Source organism: Odocoileus virginianus, chromosome 14 (assembly GCF_023699985.2).
Source record: "Odocoileus virginianus isolate 20LAN1187 ecotype Illinois chromosome 14, Ovbor_1.2, whole genome shotgun sequence".
Taxonomy (NCBI): domain Eukaryota; kingdom Metazoa; phylum Chordata; class Mammalia; order Artiodactyla; family Cervidae; genus Odocoileus; species Odocoileus virginianus.
Genome location: NC_069687.1, coordinates 66,065,065 through 66,077,866, shown reverse-complemented (window position 1 = coordinate 66,077,866; position 12,802 = coordinate 66,065,065). Strand labels below are relative to the sequence as shown.

At 44.5% G+C, this 12,802-nt stretch overlaps 1 protein-coding gene across 2 annotated transcripts in view; it reads left to right on the top strand.

The window, feature by feature from the left end:
• Nucleotides 1-12,802, top strand: part of DOCK2 (dedicator of cytokinesis 2) — a 456,669-nt gene that overhangs the window by 108,369 nt on the left and 335,498 nt on the right. For both annotated transcript variants that reach the window (XM_070476853.1, XM_070476854.1), the window contains exons 23-24: nucleotides 101-209; nucleotides 11,889-11,959. In XM_070476853.1, coding sequence (XP_070332954.1) covers nucleotides 101-209; nucleotides 11,889-11,959 — 180 coding nt within the window. The remainder of the gene's footprint in view (nucleotides 1-100; nucleotides 210-11,888; nucleotides 11,960-12,802) is intronic.

Sequence of the window (12,802 nt, the reverse complement as noted above, 5' to 3'; positions counted from 1 at the left end):
CCACCCCTTTCTCAGTTTCAAATCAAGTTTGTAGCTGGCACATTCTTTCAAAGGTATTGCTTGTTGGTTTGAGAAATGATTCAGATGTGTCTTCTTTCAGGCTTTACGAAGGCAAGGAGCAGATGGAGTTTGAAGAATCCATGAGACGGCTCTTTGAATCCATCAACAACTTGATGAAAAGTCAATGTAAAACAACCATCCTTTTGCAGGTTGGTTTATACTACAAAAGAAAAAAAAAATCTGTCTTTTCCCTTGGTCATCTGATAGAAAACAGCATGGTGAGATAATGCCTACTTTTGCTTGAATGGGCACAGCCCTGTGTTAATTGAAGGCCTGGACAGGCCACGTGGTATAAGGATCATGAACCCCAAGGGCTCCTCGGGACAGCAGAAGGCTTATTTGTTTGTTTCCCATGAAAGTAGCAGTGCTTCTTCTTAAATAACTCTGAAGCTTTTGCTCCCTGGAAGGAAATAGGTCAAACCTGATCCATTTTTAGTGGTGAGAATAGTTAAGGTGTCAGTCTCTGAAATTGTCCACTTTTTAATCTCAACACTGTAAACTCAGATCCCCTTTGGGGTTGAGAGTCTCCTCAATAAACAAGAGATAATTTGGAGAGAGAACCACCTCTGATTTGGTGGTTCATGACGCATATCTACAAACTCTGTAAGTCTTTGAGAAACCTACTTTTGAGAAAGAGTTTAGCAACCAAGAGACTGAGTAAAGAGGCTGTTTCAGGTTGACCTTCATAACTATCACGGCACTAATTCACAAGTACCTCATGAATTGTGAAGAAGAAAACTCAAGTGCGATTGATCTAAACCAGTGAGTCAATGCACACGACGTCCCATTCTTTTGATAAGATATCTTTTTAATTGCGAACTTAAATGCCCACTAGCTAGCTATGCCTGGCATTGCCTGGCCTCTGGTTAGAATGAATGAGGTGCTGGTGTTTAGCTAGAATGCAGGTGAGGATGCAAAAGCAGAAGTCTTGGAGTGTCTGTTGCTAACGTGATGGTTTCCAAACTTTGCACAGTGAAATCACATGAGGATCTTGAATACACTCTGATGACTAATTGCCACCAGCATACATTCTAATGGAATTGGTATGGAGTGTGACCAGGGAAAAGGGAGTTTAAACATCTCCCCATTTGATTTTCGAAGTTTGGGAATCACTCTGCTAATGTAATGGCTTCCTTTGATTTAATGAATGTTGGTAATGTCTGTGTGTGAATGAGAGTGTGTGTTTGTGTGTGTGTGTGTGTGTGTGTAGGGGAGCTTTGTCTTGTTCATCATTGTATCCTCAGCATATAGAACAGTCATAGTATATAGTTGATACTTGATAAATATCTGTGAAATGAATAATCCTCAGAATAGGTGTTAAGATCTCTGTTTCTTATATGTGGAAATTGAAGGGCTCCTATCTGCTAAGGGGTGTAGCTAGGATTCAGATCTCTTCCTGCCTGGCTCTAAGGACCATGAGCTGCTACATTATACTGTTCTGTACACTACACATTTAGTACCTACTGGGGATATGGGGCTTCCCAGGTGGTGTTAATGGTAAAGAACCCGTCTGCCACTGCAGGAGACATGAGAGATGCTGGTTCTGTCCTTGGGTTGAGAAGATCCCTTGGAGTAGGAAATGGCAATCTGCTCCAGTATTCTTGCCTGGGAAATCCCATGGATGGAGGAGCCTGGCGGCTGCAGTCCATGGGGTCTGTAGAGGCTCTTACATTGCATCAGGTCTGAAATAGGCTCCAGGGAAGCTGAAGTGTGAGGGGCAAACAGAGGAACTGCTTGGTGGGGAGGAGAAAGGAGTCGATGCCCCAGAGAGGCAGAGGTGCCCAGAGAGGGACTACGTGACCTTGAGAAAAACAGGGGAGTGCGTCGTCCCAGAGCCATCGTTTCCAGCTTCAGCACCTATTTCCCTGTGATGAGTGACCTGCATTTGGGGGGAATGATTAAAGGGAAGGCAAAGGCAGGGAAAGAAAGGAAAAGGAAGCTGAAAGATGAGCCAGTGAGAATGTCTGGTTCTGAGAGGACCTGGGTCAACAAAATATTTCCTTTTGATCAAGCTGTCTGATTTAATGCTGGATTTAACCTCTCAAGGTCTCTGTTTCCTCATCAATAAACTTTAGTGTCTGGGTGAAGATCAGATAACCATTGTTTGCAAAAGAGCCAATTATAAAATACTATGCAAATGCAGAGAGCTAATAGGATTATTATGGCTTTGGCATGAGTCTTTTTACCCAGGTTTTGATTGTCTGGGTAGCTGTGTTACAAAATCGTCTGTTTTCCCTGGGATCTGGGCCAGGTTATGCTGATTTCTCCTCATAGATTTCCACCCCAAGAGCCATGAAAAGGGACTTTGCCTTTTTAAAAATTTACTCTAAGGGCCAGATTTAGCTTGTAGGATGAAATCAATGATGTTTTCTGTCTATTCCTATGGTTGTTGAAAGGTTATCAAAGAAGAATATAAAGTCATATTCAAGTATGAAGAACTTTCAGTTCAGTTCTTTCAGTACCATCTGAAAGCACCAAATGCTGTTTTAGGGCATGCGGAGAGAGGGTTCAAGGCCATATGATGTCAGCAAACCTCACACAAGGGGTCTTCTGCAGACTTTGATATTCACTACAGGAGAATGAGCTTTGGATGTCAAGAGATCTGAGTGGGAAATGGGGCATCCAAGCCTGGGCACGTAGCACTGGGCAAATGATTTCAGTATCCTGGGCTTCAATTATCCTTTTATAAAATGGGAAGCCTAATGTCTGTCTAATTTAGAGGATTATTGAGAGGATTAAAGTAATGCATGTAAAGCATGGTGGGTAAAGCCTGTTACATAGTTCAGTTTAAATAATTTTTAGTCATGTATACCTCTTCCTCCTTTACTTCATCATAAAACAGGAGCCTTGAGGGCATTATCAACAGAGTGGAATATGGAAGGGAGTATTTGTGTTCCTAGCCTTGTCACATGAAGTCAAGCAGTTTTAGGACATCCAGTTATTCTGTTAGATCAAGAAACAGATATAAATTTCAAGGAGGATAAGATTTCAAGAACTGACTCTATAAAAAATAAGAAAGGAAGGCAGAGTTTCACCAGTGAAATAGGACAGCATGACTGGAGTCTTGATTCTGAGCCTGCCTGGGGTAGAGTAGGAAAGAGTGCTGTAATCTACTAGCAATGTCTGCCATAAGCTTTGGTAGAGAGCGTGGAGAATGCCAATGATTGACATTCCCATTCAAACCTTACACTTCCAGCTGGGTAGTGGCTTAGGTGGAAGCCCTAATTCATGCCTGCCTGAGTTCAGAGTTAGGTCCATCACGTTCAGTCTCAGCTTTGCCCATGTGAATTCTCGGACCCAAGCTAGTTATTTCTCATGTCTGAGGCTCATCTGGCTTTTGTCAATTGCTTTCTGTAGTTTTCCTTATTGTTCAGAGATGCATGTCAGTATCTCACATGAAACTGGAGAATTTAAAGCCAGCCATCCAAAGAGGGTAGAAAGAGCATTAAAAACATCTTTCACTGATTGAGCATCTATTGTGTATCAGGCATGAACCAAGCTTTCACATGCATTGTTTTCAGTCCTGCCAGAGGTCTGCAAGGAATCGTTGTCTTCATTGTCCACAGAGGCTCATGAAGTTAAATAATTCATCCTAAAGTGTACCTATTCATGGTGGTAGAGCTAGAATTTCAATCCACCCAGGTCTTCTAACGCCAAAGTTAATATTTTCTAATCCACAAAGAATGGGTATGGTCAGGGCTTTCTGGAATGGGTGGTATGCTCAGAAGTCCCCGTGTGTGGCAGCCCTGTGAACATTGTTGATAAAGCTGGTGGCAGGGTGAGATGGTCAACATCTGACACTTGTGAACTGGATGCAGCTCAGATGTGAGTCATGGCCATTTGGTGACGTTGTGCAGATCCGTTTGACCCATTGTCCTTTAGATTGTGATTCTTCATCGTTCTCCAGTTTGATGGTATGAGTGGAAATACATAAGCAACTCAATTGCAGAGTCTGCTCCCTTGGCCACTCTGATTGTCACACATGCTAATATAGCCACTGGAGCATCCAGGAAGCAGAGACCTCTGCCTTTTATGTCTCCAGAACCTGAAGCAGTAACTGTCACTTACATACCTTTCAGCTGGAACAATGAAAGAATGAATACTAGCTTCCACTATTTTATGTTTTAGCATTTATTATGTGTGACACATTGAGCTAAAAGCTTTATATATAGTTAGCTCATTTGATTTTTTTTAAATAACAAACACCTTATTAGGCAAATACTCTTCTTATCTCTACTTTACAGATGAGGAAATGGAGGCTTAGGGAGATTGAGTAACTTAATCACAGTTAAGAAGTAGCAGGTTACTTGAATCTAGGCTGTATAGTCCAGAGCTTGAGTTCCTAATCACCAAGCAAAGTAAGGCTTCATTAAAGAATTGAATCTTTTGGCAAAATGCTAGGTGGTTAAGCAATAAGCTCCATAAACAGCAGTACAGATGGGCAGATGTCTGGTCTGTAGTTACACATTCGAGCTAATTAACAAGGCCTCTTTCTTTCCTCCCTTTTCATTGTTAACTGTTGTAAAATATCCAAAAGTCTGAAGCAAGGGAAGAATGTGGTTCATTCTTGGGACGTGGCCTGCAGGCTGCATGCTGAGCCCGCAGTAGGAGAAGTGAGACTCATGTGTAATAGCAAGAGCTGGAGTTTCCCCTCAACTTGTTTATGATTGGAATGCTGTCCTATTTCCACCGTCTGCTGCATACTTAGAGGTGGTGTTTGAGAATGTGGGATTTATGGAGGATAGGTGAAATTTTGTTCCAAAGGGGCTGCTGGAGTCATACTGATGGCTCACATTTTTCATTCAGTTGTCACATCAATCTTATAAAGTAGGTGGCTTTATTCCCTTCAGTCTCCTGATGAAGAACCTGGAGCATAGAGAGTGAATTTCCCCAAGGACAGGCAGATAACAGTGACCCACTCGGATCTGACCTTGGCCTCTTCAGTCAGCCGTTTTAAACACTGAGCTCTCTTGCTTCCTGCTAAGCTTCAGGGGCCAGCACAGCTCTGGGTCACGGGAAGCATGGGGACATGTGTCTCCCAGAACCTGTTGGTCCCTCTTCCCTTGCCTTGATGATAATTCCCAGGATTACCAGCTCTGGTGAAGTCCATCTGAAAGACCAGTGACAGGGTTGAATGTCTGGGGAGAGTAGATGTATTTTCCTCAGGGCCAGCTCAGCATCTCTAAGAAGACTGCTTCTTCTGGTCAGCTATGGTGAATCCATGTGACAGTGCCTGTCCAGTTTCCAGGGACCTTGACTGTCCATCATTTGACTAAAATAAAAGGATTGTAAATTGGTGGGATGGGAATATTGTCAGAGCTCTTGAATGAGGAAGATGCCTAGTGTTCTAGTATAACTTTGCATCATTGCAAGATATATTCTTTTGCACTGGAAGTCTGTCTCCTGGCACCAGTCCTGTGCAGTCTTACTCTGAAGGAGAGGGGGACAAAGATAGACAGACCGAGAGAGAAAGAAAGACAGAGGGGGTAGGGGAGAGAGAGGATGATAGATGAGGAGTCTAGAAACAGAAGATAAATTCCCTTTGAGTTTGAGGGAGTGCAGCTGTGTGGTTTTGATTTTTCTTGTTATTCTGAAACATTTGCTGAGCACTTGCAGCCCAGGATTTTCAGCTCTGGTGAAGTCCTTCTGGATAGAAATCATCACAAGTGTTCTATGACTCCCCTTGGGACAGTAAAATCACTACTGCTTGATTCGGGTCTGGCTCTCTTCTTGAGCGCTGTACCTGGCTTCTGGCAGAGGGACTTGGAACTGGTGATTCATCTGGGAGATTCACTTGGAGCCACGTTATAAACTAATTAATGATCTGGAAAATGTTTTCCTGGGGGCCTTTCTTGTAACCCCCATGTATGTGGTGAGAAGGACTCTTGAGGCATATCAGAGAAACGGTATCTTCTTTCAAAAGCCGTCCTCATAGGGCTTCCTGATGTCTTGGTGGTAAAGAATCCACCTACCAATGCAGGAGACTTGGGTTCGATCCCTAATCGGAGACGATCCCCCATGCCTCAGAGCAGCTAAGCCCATGTGGCTCAACTGTTGAGCCTGTGCTCTCAGAGCCTGGGGCCACAACTGCCGAAGCCCTCACGCCCTAGAGCCCGTGCTCCGCTTCCAGTGAGAGAAGCCAGCACAGCGAGAAGCCCGAACAGGAGTCGCTGCCCCCGACTCACTGCAAGTAGAGAAAATCCCTGGCAGCAGTGAAGATGCGGCGCAGCCAAAATAAACATGCATTTTAAAAAGTTTTCCTCTTAATGGGGAGACTTTTCTCCATCTACTTCCTCCCTGAGTTCAGCTTTGTCTCTATTAGAACTTCCCCACTTGCCAAGATGGAAATTTTCCTAAAGCCGAGTAGGCAGTAGCAGAGCATACTGGCCAGAAGCCAGTTGGGAAGAATCAGGTATGTATCTTTGCTGTGGCTTATTGAAAGTGCAAGTCACTCAGTCGTGTCCGACTCTCTGCGACTCCGTGGCCTGTACAGTCCGTGGAATTCTCCAGGCCAGGATACTGGAGTGGGTAGCCTTTCCCTTCTCCAGGGGATCTTGCCAACCCAGGGATTGAACCCAGGTCTCCTGCATTGCAGGCAGATTCTTTACCAGCTGAGCCACCAGGGGAGCCCACGTTTACTGGAGTGGGTAGCCTATCCCTCCTCCAGGGGATCTTGCCGACCCAGGAATCTAACCGAGGTCTCCTGCACCGCGGGCAGATTCTTTACCAACTGAGCTATCAGGCTGTGGCTTATTAGCTGTGTGTATTCTGGCAAGTTATTTTACCTCTCTAGCAGAATGACAGTATTTATTCCTAGAGTAGTTGTAAAAATGAAGTGAGATCATGCATGGATAAAGTTTCCACTAATGGTTTGCTACTTGGATTAATATATATTCATACACATGTATATATATGCACACATCTATGCGTAAGAACACCCCTGCTGTGTTTTTCTTAAATATTATGTATGATATGGGGAGATATCCTGTAAGATAGGGCTTCCCTGGTGGGTCAAACGGCAGAGTCCGCCTGCAGTGTGGGAGATCTGAGTTCTGTCTCTGGGTCGGGAAGATCCCCTGGAGAAGAGAATGGCTACTCACTCCAGTATTCTTACCTGGAGAATTCTGAGGACAGAGGAGCCTGGTGGGCTCCACTCCATGGGGTTGCCAAGAGTCAGACATGACTGAGTGACTCACACTTTCATGTTTTGCCACTGTGAGATGAAAGCAATAATACAACAGTAGTGGTTTATGTGTGGTAGTACTATTAACGAGAGGAAAAATATTAACAACATGGGAGTAACCTGGGTCCCAGGAGGCCAACGGGTCTAGAAAGCCAGGCTGTTTCTCGTTCCCAGGCCTTAGAGACTTGCAGCAGATGGAGACCCGCTGGGACTCGTGCTGAGTCCCTCTGCCTCCCCGGGGTGCGTGGTGGTCGCGCCTGCTGAGCTCACCTGCTGTCACACGCTCAGGTGTGTCGGGGCCGTGTGAGGGCGAGGGCTGTAGGCAGGCCCCCCGAGGACTAGGACAGCGGCCTTGGCAAACTTCCATCCCCGTTGGGAAAGAAAACCACAGGCCTGCCACTTCTCTGTGAGGCCGCCTGGGTCAGATGAAGTTTAATACCCCGCAGCCGAGGTGATAACACCCTTGGAGGCTCAGGATGTGAAGCACTCGGTTTGTTTTACTTTATCACTAGCCCAGGGCTGGGAGGCTGGGAAGATGGGCTCCTTCCGAAGTAACCCTCGTCCCCGTCCAGCTGCTCCTCACTCACAGCTGAAGCGCCAAAGCATGAGTGTCCGAACACATGCCTGGTGCCTGCTGCTCTCGAGAATCACGCCAGAGCCCTGGGATGACCTGCAGCGCTTGAAAGCCAGCAACTTGCCACAGACACCGGAGTCCTGGCTTTCCCTGACTTGCTGCGGATTTCATTTCTGTTTTTGTTCCCTCGCTTTGGTCTTAGTTATGTTCTTAATCGATGGGCCCACAGTACTCTTTGTCCAGGCGCTGGGTAGTGAGCTGGCTGGTGGCAGAGAAGTGAGGAGTGGGAGATAGAGCACACAAGCTTTTGGAGGCCCGCTGTGCGCTGGGCTTCACAGTAGGTGCGCGGTATGCTTGATTTGCCATCATTCCCTTCTCTCACTTGCCCCACATGAAAATGCTGAGGCTTGGGGCATGAGGAGACGGCCCTAGGTGCTTGCAGGTGCTGGGCGGAGCACTGGGAACCCCCCTACCTCAGGTCCCTGCGGGCTCGAGTAAAGGAAGGAACTACGTTCTATGTTCCTCAGCCTAAGAGGGAAGGAAGGAACAGTTTGTTTGAATGCTCAGACCAGCCTTCATCAGGGCATGTGCCTCAGCATGTGGCGTCTCTTTAGGATGGGGAGATTTTAAGGGGCAGCCCATGGGAGAAGTGCAGCCCGCAGTTGTGTTTGATTTGGCTAGCAGTGTTAAAACAAGAGAGCAAGAATGCCTCATTCTTTAGAGTGTGGGTTCCGCACACCTGATCACTTCCCACTGGCCCCCGCTCTTCTTTCACTTCTGTCTGCTGCTTGCCCAGCCCTGCAGGCATCTGCTTTTGCTGTATCTTGATGTTTCCTGATACAGATGGTCTGACCAACTAGACTGGAAGGCACTGTATATGATAATTGCCTGGAGGAATGTCATAGTGCAACTTAACATATTAAAATTCAGAGAAGTTCTGCCAAAAAAAAAAAAAGTGTCAAAACTAAAAAAATGCACCTTACTGGCTTATCTTCACTTAAACCAAACTTTCCCCTAATTGTTTGATTGCAAATCCTTTCCCTCCCACAGAATACCTAACACCATCCTTTAGGACAAGGGTGTCCCAATAGAGCCTAGTTTTAGAAACATTTGCTCTGGAACCTTGTTATCTCTTGTCATCTTGATTTGAAAGAATAAAGAATATATCTTCAGACATAAAATGCAATAACTGTAAAGAAAAGGTCTGATGCATCTGACAACATACAAATTAAAATCCTTCTGTGCAATGAAAGATATGATAAACAAAGCTAAAAGAAAGTAACAGTCAACTACAGGGGGAGTAAAAGAAAATTCTTACAAAATATGTTACTGCAAAGGGGTTAATATTAATGATATATAAGAATTCCACACCAATAAGAAAAAAAATCACCCAAAATAAAAATGGAGAAAGAATACAAGCAAGTAGATAGTAAATATTTGCATATGTGCTCATTCAGTAAGTCCGACTGTTTCCAACCCCATGGACTGCAGCCTTCCAGACTCCTCTGTCAGTGCAATTTTCCAGACAATAATACTGGAGGGAGTTGCCATTTCCTTCTCTAGGGGATCTTCCCAGACCAGGGATCAAACCTGCATCTCTTGTTTCTTCTCCATTGACAGGTGGATTCTCTACCACTGTGCCAATAGTAAGTAGAGTTGTTCAATAAATATAGAAAAGGTGCCCGCCTGCACTAGACCCAAAGAGTTGCAGTTAACAAGCTGCAAATTATATATCAGGGTGACAAAATTAAACAGATTTGCATACTAGTGTTAGCAAGTTTAAGGAAATTGATTACTGCTTCTTTCTAAGGTAATATGGCAGATTCTCCTGAAACATATATGTATATACATTTGTGTGTACATTTGCATGTGTGTACATACATCTGATGCACTAGCTCCTCTTCAACAGTGCATCCATCCCATTGGGATTCTCAGAGACACACAAATGTATGTGTTTAATATTTTCTTGTCATTTATTTTATGATAAAGAGAAACTACAGATAGCAGGGAAAGTGTGACAGTGAAAGTGTTAGTCACTCAGTCGTGTGTGACTTTTTGCGACCCCATGGATTGTAGCCCACCAGGCTCCGCTGTCCATAGAATTCTCCAGGCAAGAATACTGGAGTGGGTTGCCACTTCCTTCTCCAGGGGATCTTCCCTACCCAGGTATTGAATCTGGATCTTCCTGCATTGCAGGCAGATTCTTTACCGTCTAAGCTACCAGGGAAGCCCAAGACAGCATGGAGTCCATTAGTACGGAGAACTTGGCGTACCCACATGAGTCTTGTTATGCAGTGGTGAGAAATGAAGAGTGCACTCTATGAAATGATGGCAAAAATCCTGGTGGTACATGGTTAGCTGCAAAAAGCAAGTTATAGAACTGTGCACACACACACACATGCACAGGCACATACATGCAACACATACGACACACACATGTTCATGCATAGAAAGCGATCAGGACTCATTGCAACATTGACAGTGACCTCTTCTGAGCTGAGCAGTAGGGATTGGGGCAGAGATGGAGATACAGGGCTTCAGGGATAATATTCCTACTAATACTTATCTGAAATTTAAAATAACAACCATTATAAGTCTGACATGCAAAATTCATAAATAACAAGAAGAATAAGCATGAAGGCAAGGAGAGAGAGAGTTGCTATTTGAGTGAGGTGGGCGTGTAGCTTGAGGGTTACAAGGAGTGGCTCTGTAAGCAGCCTGTCTGACTCTCCCACTTGCTAACTTTGTGACCTAGGTATTAAATCTTGATGCCCTAGAGGTTCCTGATCTATGAAAATAGTGTGTCCCTTGTGGGGGGAAATAGGGTTTAATAAAATTATCTAACAGCATGGTGTCTTCTCTGAGAGCATTCAGTGTAGCATAGTCATAATGGTTATCCATGTTCACTAAGAAACTCAACTGTATATGGCTAGGAGGAAGAGTTTATTTAAAAAAATAATTTTCACTGTTTTAATTTTGGTTTAATTGTAAAACAGTGATTGTTTCTGTATTAGTCGCTTAGGCCTGTCTGACTCTTTGTGGCCACATGGACTGTAGGCCCCCAGGCTCCTCTGTCCATGGGCATTTCCCAGGCAAGAACACTGGAGTGTGTTGCCATTTCCTTCTCCAAGGCACCTTCTGACCGGGGGATCGAACGCGTGTCTCCTACATTGGCAGGCGGATTCTTTACCACTGAGTCACCAGGGAAGCCCTAAAGGATGACATTTGTTGACTACAGAACATTTAGAATATGCAGAAAAAGAAAAAGAAAAGAAAGAAAATATACAGTGCATACACCTACCAGATTTTTAAACATTCTTTTCCAAATAGGTGACTTACAACTCTTTATAGAAATTACAGTCTACTCTGTTGTTTAGCAAATGGTGCTGTTTTATGAGGCCCTGGATGTGTTCCCACCTCTGGATGCATCAGTTACCTCACACAGTGGGAAAAAGTCCATCCACCATAATGCCCAGTTTTCCTAATCCAGCTAGTAGAGTCAGAAATGTGCCCACAATTGTTCTCAAATTGGCCAAGGAGAGAAATTAGAAATAGAACTCAGTCCATGCCATCCTTACCACCAACAGTACAACTCAAGCACACTGTCTTTCAATAATGATAGACGTTACCCTTTACACAGCATCCAAAATGTGCCTGGCTCTCTGCTGGATGCCTCATTTATATTATTTTTAATCTTTGCAATCCTGCAAAATAGGCATTATTTCCTATATTTTATAGACAAGAAAAATGAGAAATCGGGGAGGTTAAGTGTTTTGTCCAAAGTCACATGGCTACTAAGGAGTAGGAGCAGGATTTGACTGTAAGTGTATATAACTTCCAAACCTATGATTGTTCTACTATATATTTCTAGGCCCTTGAAGATAGGAGAAACTCATGCATCTAAGGTTTCAGTCCACATGTAGAGTCTGAGTCACTGTGGCAGTGCCCAGGGTGTAGGCTCCTTCTGCCTTGATCTGTGTCCTGTTGCAAAGCGTCCTCCCCACCAGGCAGAATCGTTGGCAGAGCCATTGGCCGTGGACATAACTCATGTTTATTTTACTTTCTACCTAGGTGGCAGCTTTGAAGTACATCCCATCTGTCCTCCATGATGTAGAAACCGTCTTTGATGCAAAGTTACTCAGGTGAGAGCTGACGCTGTCCTTTCCTGGACTCTGTGGCCAAGCCAGGGATGCAGAGAGGGAGGAGGGTTCTTGTGGGGCATTCCAGACGGCACTCAGCATGGGGACAGAGGGAGCAGGTGGGCAGAGCTTCCTCCAGGGACTTCAGTGTGGGATTGTCGTATTTTCATTCGTTTGTGTCAGATTTGGGGAAAACTAGCTGTAAAATAAACATCTTTTTTTGATTGATACCAATGATAAAGAATTGTATCATTGATATCAATCCTTGGTGGCTTAAAAGAGTCTGCCTGCAATGAAGGAGACATAGGAGACATGGATTTGATCCCTGGGTCAGGAAGATCTCCTGGAGGAGGAAATGGCACCCTACTCCAGTATTCTTGCCTGAGAAATCTCATGGACAGAGGAGCCTGGGGGGCTCCAGTCCATGGGTGGTAAAGAGTCAGACACGACTGAGCATGCGTGCATGCACAGTGATACAGAATATGAAACATGTAGGTTAAAAAACTTACGTTTAGTGGAAATGTCTCCCTTTCACCTGGGCTTGAAGGTTTTTGGGGTTCCAGTCTTTGCCCTGTAAGCCCTGTGGTTACAAATAGAGGACCACCGAAGCATACGTAATGGCATAATGAGATGGGCTCCCTTTAACTTTTTCCTCCTTCACCCTATTCCTTTCAGGAGAGGAGCACATTATCTGAATATACTTATGCCATTTGGGGGCATCTGAGCCAGATATACCCTCTTCTTCCTTTTCCCAAATTCACTTAAGTTGCAAGATACCATATAGAAAATTAAAACAAATTTTTTGGCCATGCTGTGTGGCATGTGGGGTCTTATCTCCCTAACCAG